The following is a 22,045-nucleotide window of genomic DNA, read 5'->3' on the forward strand; positions in this document are numbered from 1 at the left end:
GAATATACTATGTGGCAAGCACTGTGTTAGGTCCTGGGAAGATCAATATAAAGGTACAAGGCCCTAGTCCTTAAGAGGTTGACATTCTAATTGAGAGGACAAATGTAACAGAGAAAACAAGTTCTGTAACCAGTGTGTGTATGAGGCAGAGTGGGACTGGCCACCACTACCTGAGAAGTGATCAGAAAAGGAGGTGACCCTGGAAACAAGAACACGTGTTTTATCTGATATTGAGAGCAGCCTGCGCCAGATGAGCCACTGATTAGGAATGGCAGGCACTGGGTATGTGGGTTGAGGCCTGGAGGGCTCTGTGGGTCACGCTGAAAAGTATGGGCTTTATCCTGCAGACAAAGAAAATTGGACATTTTCCATAGACAAGTCTTAAGGTAATGTGTATCTAATTATTTCCAAATTTCCCTCCCAGAAGGAAAGATTTTATTTCACTTACTCAATAATTACATTGAATACCTATTATGGAGCAGTTATTAATGGCTAAATTTATAGCTTTGCTCTAAGCCACATATGGACTACTTTAGAGCAAAATGTCTATAATGTATATTCTGATTTCTAGTGATTTTTAAATATGATTTAATGGTTTAAACTTACTTAAAAGTTAATAATTGCTAAGGTATTTCCCAATTCCTGTCAACTTTGCTGCTAGCAGAGATGGGGACTTTGCCAGACTCGTGTTCTCCAGTAGAAGTATTCAGGGATGATTCCTCCATAGTCCAAGGCAAACCTCTTGTGTATTTGTGGGAGACCAGAAGGATTCTTGACCAGAGCCACCAGGTAGTGCTGATGCCAAGGGCCAACTTTCACTCCTTCAGGTGTCCCCTTGTCACCGAAGTGTCCCTTAACAGACCTTTTTCACTACTGTCCCTGCCAGTTGATTTTCCTTAAGCTGCTTAAAAAAAAAAAATTACATGTATATCCTTCTACCATACCCCATAATTTACTAACTCATGTTTGTTGTTTTTTATCCGTTTCCCCTACTAGAATATAAGTCCCTTTAAAAGTCGGGATCTTTGTGTGTGCTATTCACTGGTGTGTCTCAACCACCTAGAACAGTGCCTTATAGAAGACTTAGATTCAAGGGTCAGTATCTGGGTAATTAGAAAATACCCTTGAAGACTTCTACACTTGTTTTCATTGACCATAATTTGCCACTAAAAAGAGGTGAGTTAGCCGAAACCGGTTTGGCTCAGTGGATGGAGCGTTGGCCTGCGGACTGAGGGGTCCCGGGTTCGATTCCGGTCGGGGGCATGTGCCTGGATTGCGGGCACATCCCCAGTGGGAGATGTGCAGGAGGCGGCTGATCGATGTTTCTCTCTCATCGATGTTTCTGACTTTCTGTCTCTCTCCCTTCCTCTCTGTGAAAAATCAATAAAATATATTTAAAAAAAAAAAAAAGAGGTGAGTTAGTAAGTCAATGAAACTCTTATTGAACTTGTAGAGCAAAGCTGTTTATACCTGTTTGTGTGTCTTTAGTGTTGAGAGTAAAAGGCCATGGTACCCTTTGACGGTGAATCTTAGTGGCTGTTAGGAGTAAAGGTCATGGAACAATAGCAGAGGTGGGATTCTGGACTTGGTTGCAGAGAATTATAAAATGACAATAACAGATGATGTTCTTTTCAACAGATACAAGAGTTTGGTCACTGGGACCCGAGCGAGAAGAGTCATTGCTGTCCTCTGGGTGCTTGCCTTTGGCATTGGACTGACCCCTTTCCTGGGCTGGAACAGTAAAGACAGTGCCACCAACTGCACAGAGCCCTGGGATGGAACCATGAATGAAAGCTGCTGCCTTGTGAAGTGTCTTTTTGAGAATGTGGTCCCCATGAGCTACATGGTATATTTCAACTTCTTTGGGTGTGTCCTGCCCCCACTGCTCATAATGCTAGTGATCTACATCAAGATCTTCATGGTGGCCTGCAGGCAGCTTCAGCGCACCGAGCTGATGGACCACTCAAGGACCATCCTCCAGCGAGAGATCCATGCCGCTAAGTCCCTGGCCATGATCGTGGGGATTTTTGCTGTGTGCTGGCTACCAGTGCATGCCATCAACTGTGTCACCCTTTTTCAGCCAGTTCAGGCTAAGGAGAAGCCCAAGTGGGCAATGAATATGGCTATTCTCCTGTCACATGCCAACTCAGTTGTCAATCCCATCGTTTATGCCTACAGGAACCGAGACTTCCGCTATACTTTTCACAAACTCATCTCCAGGTATGTTCTCTGCCAGACAGATGTCTTCAAGAGTGGGAATGGGCAGGCGGGGGCACAGCCTGCTCTCAACATGGGCCTATGACCTGGATGGACTCTGTCCTCTTCAAAAGGCACAAATCCACAATAAACATAGGGACAGGACATGATTGGATGATCCTCACGTGAAAGACAGTCATGCCTCACAAGCATATGGGTTGCCTCTTTTGAGCATCTTCCTGAGGTTACCACATATCTAACTAATATGTACATGATATTAGTAGGTTCCAAGGGTTGACAAATACATATGGTCCTGTCTGGATGCTCTCACTGTGTGGATGATGTTGACAACTTGAATGGATTGTAAAATAATGTTGTTTTTTTTAAAGTCTGCCTTTTTCATGGTAGAAAATAAATAAAACTATTTTTCTGTGAAACACTGTGAATTATTACAATACAAATATTTTTTAAACTTAGAGGCAATGGAAAAATAAAAGTTGGACATACTAAAAATGTATACTCATTTCTAGGAAGGAGACCAGGAAAATGAAAAGTATAATTCTTTGATCAAGAAACTACTATATTAATTTAGGGAAATGACACTCCTGAAAGTTCTTAAGTAGAACATCATCAGATAACATTTTGATAGCATTGTTTTCCATATACAGCAAACAACCCTAGAGAAAGAAACTAGAGAAGTGGGATCCTTCTTCTATCAGATTCCCTTTCCCCCTCCTATAGCTAGTAGTGAATTTTACTTCTCTACCAACTTCAAGCTTTGCCAACTTGCTGGATCTCAAAGTGTGAAATTTTTACTAAGTAAAATTATACAATTGTGTATGTATATTGGGTGAAATAAAAATAAAACTTGAAGAAATCAAGCTTAGGGTGCTGCACTGGCTTGTCATATAGAGCTGCATGTCCCTTCTATTCTTTATCCTAAAGTTTGCTTAAAAATATAAGCTTATACCCACTTGAAGTTTCCCAAGTAGCAGAAAAATCTTCATAGTTTATTGGCCACACCTCATTGTAACAAAAGGCTCTGCCCTCCACAGAACACTGCAACATCGTGGCCTTCTCACACAGCATTCACTCACTAGCACCTCACGCTTTGGGGGCACAGGGTTGAGGTTTCCTAGGCTGTAAGATCTTTTTCGTCTGTTTGTTCACCGCGTCAGCTGCTTCTGCAATATCCCTGTAAAGACAATGCAGGTTTATAAGTCCTCACACAGCACATTCCTGTCCTCGGGTCCCATCCTGGCGATGGACAGACAGCTGTACCTAAAAGTGCTGCATCTGTCTCGTTTCCACCATCATAACTCGTCTGCACTCTCCTGGGGGTCCAAACAGCCCCATTTCCTCCCTCCTAGCACTCTTCTTGGTCTCTCTCTTGCCTTTTCTTCTTCAGACTAGAAATAAGCTCAGAAATGCATCTAGCACAAAACCAGTACTTCCGTTGGTCTACTACCATTCTAACAATACAGCCCACTGGAGCTATTTTTGCACCAGCACCACAGGTATCTGAAGCTCCTGAAACCAGAACCCCAGTAAATCTGTTTATACTTGGCTGCTGTTTGGCCACATCTCTGCTCTGATCTTTCATTGCTGCAGAATAATTTTCTGAACCCAAGGTAAAGAATTAACACTTACTCATCTACATTTCATCCTACTCAGTTTTGTCTAGCATTTCAAACTCTTAAAATTATTAGTACCTCAGTTAAGAATCTAATTGTGGACAAGACATGGTATTAGGCTTTATTTTAGTCTAAAATGCTTGATTCCACCTAGGAAATTTTTTAGCCATGGGGCTTAGAAACTGGTTCAGATTTTCATGAGACTTGTACAGGGCTTCAAACCATACACACATCCTGGGTTCCAACCACAGTGCTTTCTATAGTCCGTAAGAAAAAACGGACAGTAACAACTTTCTGGATCTATTTCACCTCTCTTCCCTATGAGCCATAGGTTAAAGGGACTTTTGTTGCTACTTCTATTTCGAAAGATGATAGTCTGTACCTTTTATGCTTCTTGATTCTTCTTCATCAATAATATGTCCGTCAATTGCTTATCCGAAACACTTAGCTGCTGACAGGTCCCCATAACCTGACTAAGATAAACTGCCAAGAGATGCTTGCACTGGAATATAAAACACACAGACGGTTAGAAACTGCGACGGCCAGGCTAACCAAGGCCTCGCACTACCATTACAGTAGCCGGAAAGGAGTGGGGCACAGACTATGGGCCTTTAACGCACTGCTTAGAAACTGCAGACACAGCTGCGACTGATGTATTCTTTCTAGAAGTCAGAGGGCACAAGGGAAGCTTTCCTTAGCCTACTGTGTGGGAAACAGGCTGGCACAGGTATATAACCACAACAGGCTCCTCATCTGAGTCCTAAGTCATACTTCTTTCTTCCTCACCTTCAGAAAGCTGCTAATAGCCATGAATAGCCTTCCTGAAGCAGCGTTACTAGGTGCTTCACGTGATCTCACTTACATCTGACAGCTCCTTCCTGAGAACAGCTCTTGTCCCCATTTGAACCATGTGCTCAGAATCTAGTATGCTTCTTTAACCTGTTGCACTTCTGGGGATGAGCGGGGGCAGAGGGGTAAAGGTGGGCTGGCAGAACCCTCACATACACCAGCCTGTACACAGTTCAGTACATAGATCATAGAGATGATCTATGTTGGACCTTGTATCACTGAACCCACAATGCGGCTTTAGATATTGAAGGGGCCTGGTGTAATCATGTCACTTAACAGTGAAATAAGCTTATGGAACATCAGCTATGAATGTAGCCACTCGTACAATGGGATACCCAATTTGCTACCGAGTTCCCAAGATGTTTAATGAAGTCAAGAGTGTAAAACAAAGGGTAAGAATGGGATGGATGCTATAATTTTCTTCTTTGGCAAGACTTAAAAAATAGCTGCCTACTCTCAGGTGAGTGGTGCTTTCTCCTTGGAGTGAAGAGTTGTATGTCTTTTCCTTGCTTGAGGCTCTGGACTCCTGTGAAATAGGCAAAGGCACCACTGTGCTCTCCTGCCTCAGGTGGAAGTGCCAGGCTGTTTTATGGGCAGTGGGAAGAAACACCTCATGGCTGGAGCTGGGGACATGGAAAGTTGCCAACTTGGTTCCAGTTTGGTTCATACATTTACTGGGTTACCTCATCCCCCAGTGCCAACTTTTCAGTGCCAACCCATTCAGGACTATCTTGTCCTCCCAAACGCTTCGTCCATGACCCTTTCAGTAATAAACTGCGGTTGATGTATTTCTAAAAATGACACAGCATTTTGGGAGGTTAAACCCAAGGGAGATGACTAACTGAGGTCAAAGATAATAAACAAGTTGTTTCAACATGTAGTAAAATTCCCACGTTGTACAACTTTTAAGCCATGAAGTAAGGGCTACCAATTTCTTCCCTAATTCAATGGCAGTGGGAAGAGACCGCGCCATCCTCACCAGCAGGCTGTCACTCTTCCGGAGCACGGAGAAGGCAAACGCAGGACATGAACAGTAATGACAAGAAGCCAAACATGTGTATGTTTTGCCAGAACTTCCGAGCACCTAGAAAGAAAAGGACAGATGGGACCAAACTCCAAAAGCTGTGCTGGAAAATTGCTTCCTTCCCTTGACTTTACTTGATGACTCAGAGTTACTCTGCAAATTGCACCGGAAAGAACTGCAGTTACGTTTTGCAAAAAAAAGTGTAATCTCAATTTCCCTGTGTGCAGACTCTTCCCTCCTCAGAGCTCTCCCCTTGACAACTTTATGCAATGAAACTGAAGAGTTGTAGGCTAGGTGAACCATCTACACAAACCACGTTGTTCCTCTATGTAGTGATTCAGAGGGCCAACTCCCGGGGATGACTACAAAGGGGGGGGGGGGGAGGGGAGGGCGGGCGCTCCTTCATCTACCTTTTATTATGGTGTTTCTTATTTAACCTATGGTATTTCACAGCATGTTTGCAAATTTCTAAAGCTTCTACCACAACCTTAAGAGAGTACGATAAGCCCTGGCTGTTGTGGCTCTGTGGATAGAGCATCGAACTGCAGACTGAAGGGTCCCGGGTTCGAATCCAGTTAAGGGCAATGCCCGGGTTGCAGGCTCAATCCCCAGTAGGGGGCGTGCAGGAGGCAGCTGATCCATGATTCTCACTCACCTGATGTTTCTCTCTCTCTCCCTCTCCCTCTCTGAAATCAATAAAAATATACATATTTTTAAAAAGAGAGTATGATAATTATTGGGTCTCCAAAGTATTACCAATGAATAAAACATTAGATCTCTTCAGCCTTAGTTATCGCCTGTTACCTCTTCTCTCTAGATATAAAGTTCAGCAGAAGCCCCTGGAATCCCACATTGACTGGACTGGTCCCTATCAGAATACTCTGGGTTATGCTGAATCAAAGTAGTGAGGCAAAAAGATTTCAGGAAGAAGCGGGAAAAGGTTTTTGAAAAGCATTGGACAGCAGAGAAAATAAAGAACTTTGCAAGAGGGATGTCTAGGCTGCTTAGGATGTAGGTCTCTGAAAGAGGCAAGCCCGGACCGTCTGGCAGGATGGAAGGGAAGCAGAGAATGTGAAGGGTGGGGAGAGGCCCTGTCCAAAACAAGCAGCCTTGTGGCAATCAAGAGACAAAAAAGGAGACGCACAGGGAAATACGATGCATCTGTGACCAACGTCCTGAAGAAGCCACTTGTGTAATTAAGTCCATCACAAACAGCCCAAACAAAAATGGGGAGCGCTGCATCCCTGCAGTGACTTTCCAAACTGGAAATGTAAGATCAGTATCCCAGGGAAGCAGAAACATCCTGAGGGTTGTTTCACCAGGAACTGCCACTCAGGAATCCGCCCCAGGGCTTTAAAATTAGGTTGAGGCTCTAGATAGCAATCTAAATGAAAAGGCCAGGACGTTTTTATTTTGAAAAAAAATGCCAGCCCTCCTAGGATTCTTTCCTCTTCCTCCCCCACAAAAAATAACGCAACAGGTAAGGCTTCGGCCAAAGAACAGCAGTGTTCAGGGGCTGTGCTCTGTCTGATGTCCGTTGACTCAGTGTGGCCATGTCACTGCAGGTTTCTGAGCAAATCAGCACAATTCCTTAGGGACTGCTAGATTGGCCAGAACTGCCAAGGACTGGATAAGATACCTGCCATACCCATTAAAGATTTCAGCCTCAGTGACAAGTCAGGTATCAAAAAACTCACATCCTTTCCCGTGAGGCACTGAGATGTTTTTAACGTATCACCTACATCACAGAGTATCAGTGGAGGAATTTCCCTAGTGTGTCTTGGAAAACTTAATATATTCATTTATTTCAGAGAGGAAGGGAGAGGGAGACAGAAACATCAATGATGAGAATCATTGATTGGCTGCCTCCTGCACGCCCCCCACTGAGGATTGAGCCCACGACCTAGGCATGTGCCCTTGACTGGAATCAAACCTAGGACCCTTCTGTCCCCAGGCCGACGCTCTATCCACTGAGCCACACCAGCTGGGGCTGTCTTGGAAAACTTAAGGGAGAGCATTAAAGTAGACTCTTTTCCCTAAAGAAAACCCACCAACACCCAGCAGCAACATGATAATGCTTGGGTCTCTAAAGTATTACCAATGACTACAACATTAGATCTCTTCAGCCTTAGTTATCGCCAGTTACCTCTTCTCTCTGGATATAAAGTTCAGCAGAAGCCCCTGGAATCCCACATTGGTACTGGCCCACTATCAGAATACTCTGGATTATGCTGAATAAATTAATGCCTGGTGATTTACAGAGGGGGAGAAATTCTAGTTTCCCTTGCCTGATCCTTTCAAAGGCTGGCTCAGACTAAAAATACAATGTTTAACCACCTGAGGCAGTAAATACCATAAAGAGACAGCAAATTATGAATCTGCTCCTTCCTTATCTAGCAGTGAACAACTAGTGAACCCAATATTCAGGCAAAAATCTGAGAAATGTTTGGAACTGGAGATTGACCTTAGGGATCACCTACTTCCTTTACCTTCAATAGAAACATGACCTCTTATGGGAACTGCTCCCAGCTCCCATACATAGATAGTCTGGAATTGACCCTGAGAAGGAGAGAACTTTATAAAAAGAAACATGCAGAAAAGGACACTCAGGCCCATGGCCGGACGTGCAGGAACGGCCCTTGGAGGAAGTCTGCTGTGGCTTCAGTGAGGTTCTAAGGAGGGTGACCCACCTTAGAGGGCCATCACTCACAGGCACAGCTCCAAGCCTCTTAGGAGCCACCCCAGCGGTAAACTGTGTACTTATTGTTCTCCATGTTTGGTGCCTCTCTCTGAAAGAGGATTACACATTCCTGCCCTATTAAGTACAGCCTGGCTATGTGACCTGCTTTAGCCAGTAAACTGAGTAATCAAGCAGAAACGTAAAAATTGATGCATCTCATGTCCTCCTTTCCTCTGTGGTGAGATCCAGGGGTCTACATAGGGAGGGCTTCTCCACCAACTGGGACCCTTGAGGAAAATATTTTAGAGCAGAGCTGCACTGACTTTTAATGGATCTGCAGCATGAATGACATATAAAACTGTAAGCCCTTGAAATTTTGGGGTCATTGTTACCACAGCATAACTTAGCCTTTCCTGACATGCATCCCTCTTCCTAGGTGAACCAAGAATGTTTATAAAAAAAAAACAACTCAAGTGACCAAAACTTAATGGCTACTTTAGCACAATTACCATTATACCTGGAGGACAGGAAGAATATTAGAAAGTTGAACTATGGGAAAATAACTAGCAGGTATCAAGGCAATGCCTGATTCAACTTTTATCATTTCAGAACCTTTGAATTAAGCCAAATTCTTACTATATTACAATTCAATGAAACCATTCAGGTTAACTTGAGGGTGTATATAAGACTCAAAGTCTAAGCTGACAACCATATTCTAGGAAGTTACCATTTTTATGACAAATAAAGCAATCCTATCTAATAAAAGAGAAACATGGTAATTAGCTGTACCTCTGCTACCCTTCCCATTGGCTAATCAGGGGGATATGCAAATTAACTGCCAGCCAAGATGGCGGCCGACAGCCAGGCAGCTTGAAGCTAACATGAGGCTTGCTTGCTTCAGTGACGGAGGACTCCAACGTTCCCCGCCTGCCGCTGCCAGCCTCTGAGCTTGCAGTTTGAAACATTGTTACAAATACAGAAGCTAAACAAAACCCCAGAAACCTGCTTTCAGCCAGCGGGGATCTTAGAGCTGGAGTTGAAACAGTGTTTCGATTATAGAACCCAAACAAACCAGATACCTGCTTTCAGCAGCGGAGGCCTAAGAGCTGGAGCCAAGCCTCAGAGCTAAAGCTGGCCCAGAATAAAAAAAGAAAAAAAAAAAAAAAAGGACAGGTTGGGAGCTTCAGTCACCCGCCAGCCTGAAAACAGCCCTCAGCCCCTCACCCAGACTGGCCAGGCAACCCAGTGGGGACCCGCACCCTGAAGGGTGTGTGACCAGCTGCAAACAGCCATCAGCCCCTCACCCAGGCTGGCCAGGCACCCCAGTGGGGACCCCCACCCTGATCCGGGACACCCTTCAGGGAAAACCAGCCGGCCCCCACCCATGCACCAGGCCTCTATCCTATATAGTAAAAGGACAATATGCCTCCCAGCACTGGGATCAGCGGAGCTGAGGCCTCCCGGCACCGGGATCAGCGTGACAGGGGGCAGCGCCCAAACCCCCTGATCGCCCTGCGGCTCTGTGTGTGACAGGGGCAGGGCCACAACCTCCCTATCGGCCCTGCTCTGTTCGTGACAGGGGAAGGTGCCCCAACCCCCTGATCAGCCCTGCTCTGTGCCTGATAGGGGGGAGCTCCCCAACCCCCTGATTGCCCTGCAGCTCTGTGTGTGACAGGCTGCGGTGCCCCAACCCCCTGATCGGCCCTGCTCTGTGTGTGACAGGGTGCGGCGCCCCAACCCACCCTCCACCACGGGCCCTGCTCTGTGTGTGACGGGGTAGAGCCATAACCTCCCCATCGGCCCTGCCCTGAGTGTGACAGTGGCAGCGCCCCAACCCCCTGATCAGCCCTGCTCTGTGGGTGATATAGGATGGCGCCCCAACCGCCCACCACGGGTCCTGCTCTGTGTGTGACGGGGTAGAGCCATAACCTCCCCATCGGCCCTGCCCTGAGTGTGACAGGGTGCAGTTCCCCAACCCTCTGATCCGCCCTGCTCTGTGTGATAGGGGGCGGTGCCCCAACTCCCCTCTTGGCTCTACTCTGTGATAGGGGGGAGCTCCCCAACCCCCTGATGGGCCCTGCTCTGTGACAGGGGGCAGCGCCCCAACCCCCTTTTTGGCCCTGCTCTGTGCGTGACGGGGTGGTGCCACAACATCCCCATTGACCCTGCCTTGAGTGTGACAGGGGGCGGTGCCCCAACCCCCCATTCGGCCCTGCTCTGAGCGCGACCAGGGGCTGCACCTAGGGATTGGGCCTGCCCTCTGCCACCCGGGAGCAGGCCTAAGCCAGCAGGTCGTTATCTCCCGAGGGGTCCCAGACTGCGAGAGGGCACAGCCGGGCTGAGGGACCCTAGTGTAATATAATACAGGATGTAAATGATGAAAATTAAACAAGTCATGGTAATTTTAGGAGGAACAAAAAGTCAACAATAACTGAAATATTTCAAACAAAATCTTTAAGATTTTAGACCGGACAGTGTGGCTCATAGGTTGAGTGTTGACCCATGAACGAGAGGTCACCAGTTTGATTCAAGGTCAGGGCACATGTCTAGGTTGCAGGCTTGATCAATCCGCAGTAGGGGGCAGTGTAGGAGGTAGCTAATCGATGTTTCTCTCTCATCGATGTTTCGCTCTATTCCTCTCCCTTCCTTTCTCTCTAAAATCAATAAAAAACATTAAACAAATATTTTAACTAAAAACTAGATTGAAGAACTAGAGGACACTTAGAAGTCCAATTGGTCAAGTTAAGTGTACGCTGATATCGGAACTGACACAAAAACAATCTGAAACTAAAAGACATGGGAAAAACTCAAAGATCCTTCTTGCTTAAAGCACTTTGGCTATAAAAAAAACAAAGCCAGTGCCCTGATGGGGAATGGAACCCCAAACCATTTGGCGTATGGGATGACACTCCAACCAACTTAGTCACCCAGCCACGGTGAGTACAAAGGTATATTTTGTTTTCCTTTTTCATAGTCAGAGGTATTAGAACAATCGGGATATGAATGATAAGGGCCCAGATTAAAAAAGTTTTTTGAACATTGCTGTTGTAGCTATGTCCGCTCTGGTGAAAGACTGTGATGTACTGTTTGCTGGTATTCTGTGGAACTGTCAATAATCTGAGATACGGTGATAAAGAGAATTCCGTATCTAATATCCATTAGCTGCTTCTTTGGGTGGAAGGTGAGGCTTTTGAGACACAACAGTTTGTAGTTTTGACATCTTTTACCAAGGAATCACTGATTCACATCTAGTCAGTAGACAAAAATAAATGGTGAACTTGTATAGATCATATTTTAGAATTAGCTTTATACTTACAGTTTTTAAATTGGGAATCAATGGAGATTTCCAAAGGTGGGGTGGGGTGGTTGTTTTTTAAGGAGTTTTTGTCATGAAAATAAAAAAACATATCAATTTTGCGTAGCTATCTAGACGACAGTAAAAATGGAACAAAACAGAAACTTCTACTGAAGAACTTTGGACATCATCAAAATGACTTTGCCTTCTTTGCTAAGAGTGATCGCTTTAGAGGTCCTGATTCTTCCTGGTCCTTTCTTGTAACCGCAACCTGTGCCATGAAACCTTCCAGTGCCCTTCCACTCACTGCCCTTCCATTCTGTCTCCCCTCTTGACTCAGATCCATCATTTAACTTGCTTTGGTCAATGGGATGTTAGCAAATGTGACTGACACACGAGGCTTGTAGAAGCACTTGTGCATTTCTGTCCACACTCTTGCCCTTTTCTGTCACCATGAGAACAAGCCTGGGCTAGTCTGATGGAGGACGAGACTTACGGAGCAGAGCTGAATTACTCCCGCCACCCCAGCCAGGGCCATTCTACATCAGCCCAAATTGGCCAGCCAACCACAAGACATGTTGATGGGCTCAGCTAAAACCAGAAGAAATGCCCAGCTGACCTGCAAATAAATGCTTATTGTTTTAAGCCACTGAGTTTTGGGGGGTGGAAACTGCAGTGTTCTTGTGTCCACAGATAATTGAAACAACCTCTAATTATCCCTTAGAAAAAAAACATTCAACTGTGCAAACATCACAGAGGATCCTGAGTGATTTCTTGTTGTTCTACTAACAATATATATTTTGCATTGACTTCAAGAAAATCCTAGAGCCAGCCACTCAGTGCTACTTGTATGAGACTTGATTTAAAATGGAAGATGTTTTTTTGTGTGGGTTGATTTCAGAAACTCTGGCAATACTTCCACTTAGTATATGTGACATTACTAGGCACACAATAGATCAGTCCATAAAGAGGGATAAGGCAGAAAATGCAAGTAATTGAGTTAAATTCATATGATAATAAACACAAATGCCAATATAGCTTTTGTCAAGAGCAAATGTTGACAAGGGAGGAGTGAAGGTGAGTGGAATCAGCAAAATGGGAAAAATGAGGCTGGGAAAAGGAAAACTGGATTCACTTTGTTCCATTTAAAGACAATGGGGTATAGAAATGAATGTTGTGAACAAAGACCAAGCTTTCAAATCTTAACCCCATTTATACTCTGCAAGTCCAACTTATTAATAAAAGGTTGAGTGAAAAGAGGCAAAGAGGTAGTTTTGTTTGGCAGCATGGTTCTTTAATTCATTCTTTGTGCTTTGAAATCAAATGAGCATTGTCTTTTCTACTTTCTGACTCTTTATATAACTTTGCTATTTCATTCACTTTCTTTTGTGGTAGAAAGAAGTTGGCTTTTTAGTAAATATATAAGAAGTAGCAGGCTGAGAATCAGTGACCCCTACACTGAATACATCTTAGCAGTTATTCATCTATAGCTATGCTCGGAGGAGTGCTGGTTGGGGGACCTGTACTTGGTTAATTCATCATATTACAGTGGGACCTTGACTTATGAGTTTAATTCGTTCCGAGACCGAGCTCGTTAAGGAGCTCGTTAACTCAAATTACTCTGTCAACTCAATGCAAAAAAATCGGCCAAGAGATAGCTGGTATCTCAAAAAACTCGTTAGTCGGACACTCGTAAGTCAAGGCCCCACTGTACTTGGAAAGGTCCTTATTATTTTACCTAGCAGTAGGTCATTAGCATTTTAGTCTTCTTTTCCTCATAACAACAACAACAAAAAATAAAAACAAGAAAAAAAATATCTTCTCAGTTACAAACATTATTTAATAGCTCTGATTATTAATCTATAAATTCACCAGAAGAAAATTCTAATGGGCAGCCTCTTTTAAGTAAACACAATCTGCCCAAACCGGTTTGGCTCAGTGGATAGAGCGTCGGCCCGCGGACTCAAGGGTCCCAGGTTCGATTCTGGTCAAGGGCATGTACCTTGGTTGCGGGCACATCCCCAGTGGGGAGTGTGCAGGAGGCAGCTGATGTTTCTCTCTCATCGATGTTTCTGGCTCTCTATCCCTCTCCCTTCCTCTCTGTAAAAAATCAATAAAATATATTTTTTAAAAAAAATTAAAATTAAAAAAAAAAAAAAAAAGTAAACACAATCCAAAAGTTTTAGCCACAACATCCAACACCAATTACCCCATTTTCCTTAGGAAAGAAATGTATGAAGATTTTGCCAGGTCGGCTATGTTATACTACTGTGTGGAATGGCAAGTTAATTCACTAAGCAAAGGCACCTATTGGCCCAGCAGGCTTTGCTCAGGTCATTCACTCACTCAGAATTAATTGACATAGTCTCAGCTCTGAGAAGTTCACTGCAAATTAACCAGAATCCAAACACGGATATATTCCCCGATTCCTGGTCTTCAGCAGGGCCTGAAATCCTATTTAATAAAGCCCTAATATGCAAATTGACTGACCAGTGGTGCTATGATGCCCCCTGGGAGGGAGGCAAGCAGCAGCGGCGATTGGGGGGCGGAGCCACCAAACAAGGGTGGCACCAGGCCACCAGCCAAGGCAGGTGCCAGCTGGGGTCCCCCTGATCGCCCCGCCTGCCAGTCACCCCACAGATTGGCCCTGATCGCTGGTCAGGCTTAGGGACCCTACCCTATATATTGGGAACAGCCTGGCAAGGCTACTCTGACAATGAAAAAACAGGATGATGCAACGATGACATGTATGGACTCTTGGCTTGCACATTTTGTGGTCAGCCCTGATTCTGACACTTCTGTGTGACAAAGCCAATTACTTAACTTCTCTCTGCTTCAGTTTTTCCACCCATAAGATGGGGAAAATGGTACTACTGCCTCAGAAGGATCATGTTATGTACTTTTTCTAATCAGGGCAAAAAAATAGCACACCGTACAACAGCAAGATGCCTTTCACCTGTATGAAAAGTATGGTCATTGGTGCATGCAGTGTCCTGGATTGTGAGAGGGATGTCCGACTGCTGGTTTAGGCCTAAGCCAGCAGTTGGACATCCTCTGAGGGTGCAGGCCGGGCTGAGGGGATCCTCTCTCCCCCTCTGTGCACAAATTTCATGCACCAGGCCTTAGTTCATTTATAAGAACTGACAGCTTCTTTTATCGCCTTCCAAGCCAGACATAAAATTTTAGAGATCACTGCCAATATTTTTATTTCACTCAATATTTCCTTCCCTCAATACCAGCTGCACTTACCGTTGTCTCATACAGCTAACCTGGAAGGTTGGGGGTTGGTTGGGGTCTGGCTCACTCTTTATATGAAAACAGCCAGTGTGGGATAGCAGTTACAAATCCCAGCCGCCAGCAGTGACCATTAGTTTTATTTTCTGCATCTCAGTTTCCTGAAAAAATACATTGCTGGGTTTTTGATGAGAATTATCAACATGTGCAAGTAACTCAAAGCCTGAAAAGAGGCTGTTACTTTAGAAATCTACCTGTGTTAAACTCTAGAGGCAAAACTAAAGTCCAACTAGATTGTCTGCATTTAGTGCAGTTTGACCCTCAATAAACATTTCCTGACAACACTTTTAAAAGATCATTTCTGATGAATTTGAGCATGTGGAAGGACCTTAAAATGCATTCTGGATTTTGTTTATAAGCAAGAGATTATGAACAAGGTGAAGATGTCAATACATTTGGGGGGAAAAGCAAAAGTCAAGTACACTCCATTAGATCTGAGAAGAGCCCTCCACATCACTGCTGGCTCTATACATTGTGGTTATGTAGGGTTAATAGGTCATATTTATCTTATTTAATGACTAAAACACTAATTTTCTGTACTAAATTCGGTCAAATGCTTTTCAACAGTGTAGGAAATACTTAAAGCTGGTCACCAGCTTCCACAGAAATTCTTGAAAACATTTTGCCCTAAGGGGTTTCTGTTGAGATAATCCCACCTCTAGATTTCTACCTGGTAAACATGCCTCCCACTGGGCGACGAGATTAAAGTGATGGACTGTCGATCAACTAGGTCCAAGGCCTGGAGGGCTGATGAGCCAAAGACAAACTTCAGCCTGAGAAATAGAAAGGTCTCAGGTTAGACTGTGACTCTAAAACTCACCTCAGTAATTTGACCCAAAGCATCACTCGCAGCATTCAAAAAATTTTAATTCATTTTAGCTTGGAAAAAAAGATAATATAGCAAAATCCATGTAATCAATCCCCCAGAATAAATGTTAACATGTTATTTACAAATGAAGAAGCCCTCTTTATGCCTCATAGTGCTTCCTATTCTTCTTCCCAACTTCCCTTCATTCCTGAGACACCATAAGCTGTTGTTGGTTTCTTTCCTATTAATGTTTTTATATTTTATTATATACAGTATGTGTGTATGTATTTTTATACACATGGATATGTGGTACCGTTTCAAAAGTTAAAACAAAAGATACATTGTAGGCTTGTTGGTAACTTTCTTCCTACTCAACATGCTTTTGAAAATGATGCAAGCTGCCCTGGCCAGTGTTGCTTAGTGGTTAGAAGGTGGGCCCACGCACCGAAAGGTCTCAGTCCGATTCCTGGTCAATGGCATGGACCTGGGTTTCAGGTTCAATCCCTGCCTCTGGGTTGTGGCACATGCCAGAGGCAACCAATCAATGTGTATCTTTCACATCCATGTTTTTTTCTTTGTCCCCCGCCCCTCTCGCTTACACTCTATCTTCGGGTGAGGATTAACAAAAAAAAAAAAAGAAGAAAAATTTTAAATTTTAATTACCTTTTGAAGAATATTCCATTATACATATATATAAAAGTAGCATGTAAATACTTCTATTTTATAAGCATCCTATCAATGGGCACTCTGATAACTTCCACTTTACACTATTATAAATAATATTCAATTTTCCCTGTGCCTGTCCCGTATTGCACATAAATGAGGATTTATCCTGAGTATATAAGTAAAAGCAAATTGCTGAGTTTTAGGATATATGCATTTTTCAATTTTAATAGGTGTTGCCAATAGCTTTCCACAGTGGAAATAGCACCCCTACCAGTTCTTGTACGAGAATTCTATTTTCTCCACATCCTCACCAACCCCATATTATAATTTTTCATGTTTGACCATCAAATAGGTGTTAAATTTGTACTTTTTCATTAATAATAAAAGCCATTCAGCTGTTAATGACATATCAGAAAAAAATTGTGTGGGAAAATTATTATATTAGGTGAGAAAGGTTAGACACAAAATTATATATTTAGAAACTCTCAATTGTGTTAATTTTTCTTTAAAGAACTACAATTATCTCAAAATAAACCTTTTTTTTAAAACCAGAAGGCAATAAACCAAAATGTAATAGTGATTATCATTGGGTGGTATGATTGTTGTTGCTTTTTATGTTTTATTTTCCAAGAACATTTTTTTTTAATGAGTATGGATTATTTTTATGAACTGGAAAATAAAATGGTTGGGTTGAACTAAAACTGAAAAATTAATGTTTTATTTATTTATTTAAAAAAATGTATATACTTTTTCTTATTGATTTCAGAGAGGAAAAGAGGGAGAGAGAGAAATTTCACTGATGAGCTCCAGCTGGTTTTGCCCAGTGGCTAGAGCAGCCGTGGGCAAACTACAGCCTGCGGGCCGGATCCGGCCCGTTTGAAATGAATAAAACTAAAAAAAAAAAAAAAGACCGTACCCTTTTATGTAATGATGTTTACTTTGAATTTATATTAGTTCACACAAACACTCCATCCATGCTTTTGTTCCGGCCCTCCGGTCCAGTTTAAGAACCCATTGTGGCCCTCGAGTCAAAAAGTTTGCCCACCCCTGGGCTAGAGCATCAGCCTGCGGATTGAAGGGCCCCAGGTTCAATTCTGGTCAAGGGCACATGCCTGGGTTGTGGGCTTGATCTCCGAGGGGGGTAGGGGAGGGGGAGGCATGCAGGAGGTAGCTGATCAATAATTCTCTCTCACCCTAACCAGTTTGGCTCAGTGGATAGAGCATCGGCCTGCGGACTGAAGGGTCCCAGGCTCGATTCCGGTCAAGGGCATGTACCTTGGTTGAGGGTACATCCCCAGTAGCGGGTGTGCAAGAGGCAGCTGATCGATGTTTCTCTCTCATTGATGTTTCTAACTCTCTATCCCTATCCCTTCCTCTCTGTAAAAAAATCAATAAAATATATTTAAAAAAAAATAATTCTCTCTCATCATTGATATTTCTATCTCTTTCTCCCTCTCCCTTCCTCTCTGAAATCAATAAAAATATATTTTAAAAAATATCAATGATGAGAAAGACTCATTAATCGGCTGCCTCCTGCACATCCCATGCTTGGGACCAAGTCTGCAACCCGGACATGTGCCCTGACTGGGAATCGAACCGTGACCTTCTGGTTCATAGGTCGACACTCAACCACTGAGCCACGCTGCCGGGCTAAAAAGTTAATGTTTTAAAGAATTCGTATGTGTTGACACATAATAAGACAGAACTACTAAGACTTTAAAATTAAAATATTTAACTTCTTCATTTTCCAACAAACTAGTCTCTTTATTAAAAAAACTACTGGAATGGGAATAGCTTTTCAAATTCCTACATTAAACATATAGAGATTATCTATGAACAAAGGAAAAAATTTGGTGATAACTTTATCACAGTTAACTTTAAAAATGGATCTAATACAAATTTTTAACCTGCCCTGTCCACCTTGTAACATTGTGAACATCTCTCTTTCTTTTTAAAATATATTATGGATTTCAGAGAGGAAGGGAGAGGAAGAGAAACATCAATGATGAGAGAGAATCATTGATCGGCTGCCTCCTGCACATCTCTCACTGGGGATCGAGCCCGAAACCCTGGTATGTGCCCCCAACCGGAATTGAACCCAGGACCCCTCAGTCCGCAAGCCAACGCTCTATCCACTGAGCCAAACCAGCTAGGGCTTGTGAATATCTCTTGAAAGCAATATTTTTCTTTATCACTTTTAACAGTTACAAAGAATTCCACTGTAAAGATGAATTATTTTTCCCAGACTCTATTTATGGATAGTTTATTAAATCTAATCTGAATTAGATTATTTCCAGGTTTGTGTGGTGGGCTTTTTTTTTTTTTTTTTTTTGCTACCATAAACAATATGGAGGACTATGTTCACTGCAAAATCTTTATGAACATCCATGATTACTTCCTTGGGTACATTCTTATAAGTGGAATTCTGGATCAAAGAATGTGTATGTTTTAAAGCCCCTATTGCCTGTTGCCAGATTACCTTCCAATTTACACTCCTATTGGCAGGGCATCAATTATCTTTTTCTCCGTGTTCTTGCCAACATCTGGAATATTCTTACCAACCTTTTTTCTGTGGTAGTCAGTTTTATAGATGGAAAGTTATCTTATTATTTTAGTTTATATTTTTATGACCACTAGTAAGATTTACCTTTTCCCCCCAAAGTTTTTTGGTAAATTGCATTCTTTTAGTATCTGCCTATTCTCTTTGTTTTAAAAGTAGTAATTTTTCCTTAAAATGTATTAGAAAAAACATATGGAGATTTTCTGTGGATAATTCTGTGTCAAATCATGAGTTCTTTAACATATAATCTTTATATAAACAATTTAAGAAACAAACGAGTTTAAAGCCCTTCTCTAAATTCTATCTCTTTCATTCCCCCTAAGATAATTACTAGTATATTGTGGACTTTCAGTTTAAAGATTTTTTTGTTTTCTTTAGAGAGAGAGGTAGGGAGAAACAGAGGGGGAGGGAGAGGGAAAAGAGAAAGAGAGACAGAGAGAAAGATACCAATGAGAGGGAAACATTGACCAGCTGCCTCCTGCATGCCCCCTACTGGAGATTAAGCAGGGAACCCAGGCATGTGCCCTGACCAGGAATCAAACCAGCTACCTTTCTGTGCATGGGACAATACTCAATCAACTGAGCCACACTGGCCAGGGCTCGTGTGGACTTTTAAGTGTAAGAGCACATATGCAATTAAATATTATTTATTTTTAGGTAGCTTTCACTTTTTTGTTGCTATGGAGAGTCTATATTTTGAACTTAACTTTATTTTCTTGGTTTTAAAAAAGTAGTTCCATCATCTACAAATAATGATATTGTCTTTGCTTGCATTTAGGTATTCTAATTTCTTGTAACAGCTACACTTCTAAACAATCATAAATAAAGTGGTATACAGGACAATGTGGGAATGCCTTGTACAATCAAATATGGTTTTGGCTATTCACTTGAAGTGGGTTTTTAATAATCATGTCAAGAAAATATTATTTCTAGTTTGTTTGTTTTTTAGATTTTTAAAAAAGAGAAAGGACTTGGCTTTTGAAACACATTAATGACTAAAAGCCCCCACACATAATAAGACATATACTTACAATAATAGATGCTCATCAGGAACTGTAAAAACAGGGATGGAAAGAAAGTTAATCATATTAAACCAGTGACCACAAACATAAAATTGAGCTTATGGATCTAATTTTACTCCTTCCCAATATTCCACTAAACAATAACAAGACTTTTCTAAAAGCATAAACTAAAAAATAAAATAAAATGCATAAACTCTCTAGGATAATGACAGGGAGAAACAATAACTAAGAAAGAAAAAGAAATTTTTCAGGCATGTAAAATCTCAAAAAGTACATTTCATGTGCCTTTCCTTCAAGAAGTTGCTAGTCAGTATCTATACTAATAAAAGGGTAATCTGCTAATTAGACTGGACGAAGCCACAGTGGTGGGGCCAAGGAAGAGGTGGTTAGGGGCGATCAGGCCAGCAGGGGAGAGCAATTAGGGGCAATCAGGCAGGCAGGCGAGTGGTTAGGGGAGATCAGGCAGACAGGCAGGCGAGCGGTTAGGAGCCAGCGGTCTTGGATTGAGAGAGGGATGTCCGACTGCTGGTTTAGGCCTGATCCTAGCAGTCGGACATCCCCTGAGGGTCCTGGATTGGAAAGGGTGCAGGCTGGGCTGAGGGACTCCCCCCGACCCCTGCACAAATTTCGTGCACAGGACATCTAGTGGGTTCTATGAAATGTAGTAGCAGACTAAGAAAACAAAAATTATAGGAACATAAGGTTCACCATCAGTAATGGGAATCCTGGGATAAGAGTGGTGGAGGGAGCTCTGGAGAGAGCCCGGAGAGCAGCCGGTCCACAGGAAAATGAAGCTGATAAAACATCTCGTTCGTCTCAACACCTAGCGGACAGGTTTTGAGCACTGATGAGCTTGAGGTTGAGTGAGGGATAAACATACAGAAAACTAAAGAAGCCAATGTACACACAGCTGCAACTCCAGGAAAAGAAGTTACACAGGAAAGGAAAAGTAATCCTAGCTTCCTACATGGCTCGGCGGTGCCTAGTTGCATATCATACAAATGCTCTGAGAGGTATTACCCCGGAAAGGGGGTGGTCAGGGAGAGTGTGACTGTCGAGCGCAGCTTTTTAAACAGCAGAAGACAGTTCTGCTGAAAATGACCAGGCCTCCATGGCGGCCTGCAAACCGGCCTCAGCGCAGCGCCAAGGCCCTGGGACAGGGCGCAGTCCCGGCGACCACCGAGTTGACACCAGGCTGACTTTCTACCTACCCTTTTTGGCACTGGAAGGCGTTTGAATTCCTGGCTGGCCTAATCTTTGAAGCATATATATAGCATTAGTTTTAACTGAAATGAGAAAAAAAGACTGGCTTTGCTCTTCTCAATTCTTAAAAAGCAGTAACTCCAGATAAGCCCTTTAAAAGTGCAGTCCTTTTAACACAAGTGCCAGCCAAGCGAGTCAGCAGCGGCAGTTCTGAGGCCGAATCTATTTCCTCAATGGCCATGTGTGCACTGGCGGAGTGGCTCCCTCCAGTCTGTGCGTTTGTTCAGAGCGGAAGCCGCGCGTGGTCAGAGCGCCCTCTGCTGGCCCGCGGCGAAAAGTGCCTGCACAATATTCAGGTTTCACCAGTCACTGCCTGTGCATTTGGGTTTTGTGGCCCTAAAATACTGATTTGCTGAACAAAGTATGTGAAAGGATTAAAGTTAACAGATTTTGAGAAAAAAAGAGTGTCGACACGTTTACTAAGTTAAGCTTTACCTTCCTCTAGGCCTGTGGGCTCGGGAGCCCGCCCGCCCGGCCTCCCCTGCTCCCGCCCCGCACACGCCCGCCCGCCCGCGCCCTCGGCCCGCACCGCGCGCGCTCTCCCGCACCGCCGCGGCCATCTCGCTCAAGAGCTCCTCCACCACGGCCGGCAGCGTGACCGCCCGCGAGGCCGCAGCCATCGGCCTGCGGGCGCGGCCTCCTCTGAAGGCCCGCGGAGCACCGCGCGGGCGGGTCTGCGGAGGGAGCCGAGCACCGGCCGCGGGCGGGGCGCCGCGCGGCGCAGTGACGTCTACTTACGTCATCGCGCATGCGG

General features: G+C 43.6%; 2 protein-coding genes across 2 annotated transcripts in view; one reads left to right on the forward strand and one right to left on the reverse strand.

The window, feature by feature from the left end:
* The window catches only part of ADORA2B (adenosine A2b receptor), a 30,393-nt gene extending 27,763 nt beyond the window's left edge, over positions 1-2,630 (forward strand). Inside the window, exon 2 of the mRNA XM_081110793.1 lies at positions 1,639-2,630. Coding sequence (XP_080966919.1) covers positions 1,639-2,302 — 664 coding nt within the window. The 3' untranslated portion in view covers positions 2,303-2,630. The remainder of the gene's footprint in view (positions 1-1,638) is intronic.
* A 94-nt stretch (positions 2,631-2,724) lies between these two features.
* Positions 2,725-21,911, reverse strand: ZSWIM7 (zinc finger SWIM-type containing 7; the record flags this gene model as incomplete). The annotated part of the gene is made up of 6 exons (XM_081110794.1): positions 2,725-3,391; positions 4,213-4,332; positions 5,659-5,763; positions 15,643-15,745; positions 20,038-20,059; positions 21,821-21,911. The coding sequence occupies 5 exons, from the start codon at positions 21,909-21,911 to the stop codon at positions 4,216-4,218; spliced, it is 438 nt and encodes a 145-aa protein (XP_080966920.1). The 3' UTR covers positions 2,725-3,391; positions 4,213-4,215.
* Between the last annotated feature and the right edge of the window lie 134 nt (positions 21,912-22,045).

This window comes from Myotis nattereri (genome assembly GCF_964212035.1).
Source record: "Myotis nattereri genome assembly, chromosome: 16".
In the NCBI taxonomy this organism is placed as follows: Eukaryota; Metazoa; Chordata; class Mammalia; order Chiroptera; family Vespertilionidae; genus Myotis; species Myotis nattereri.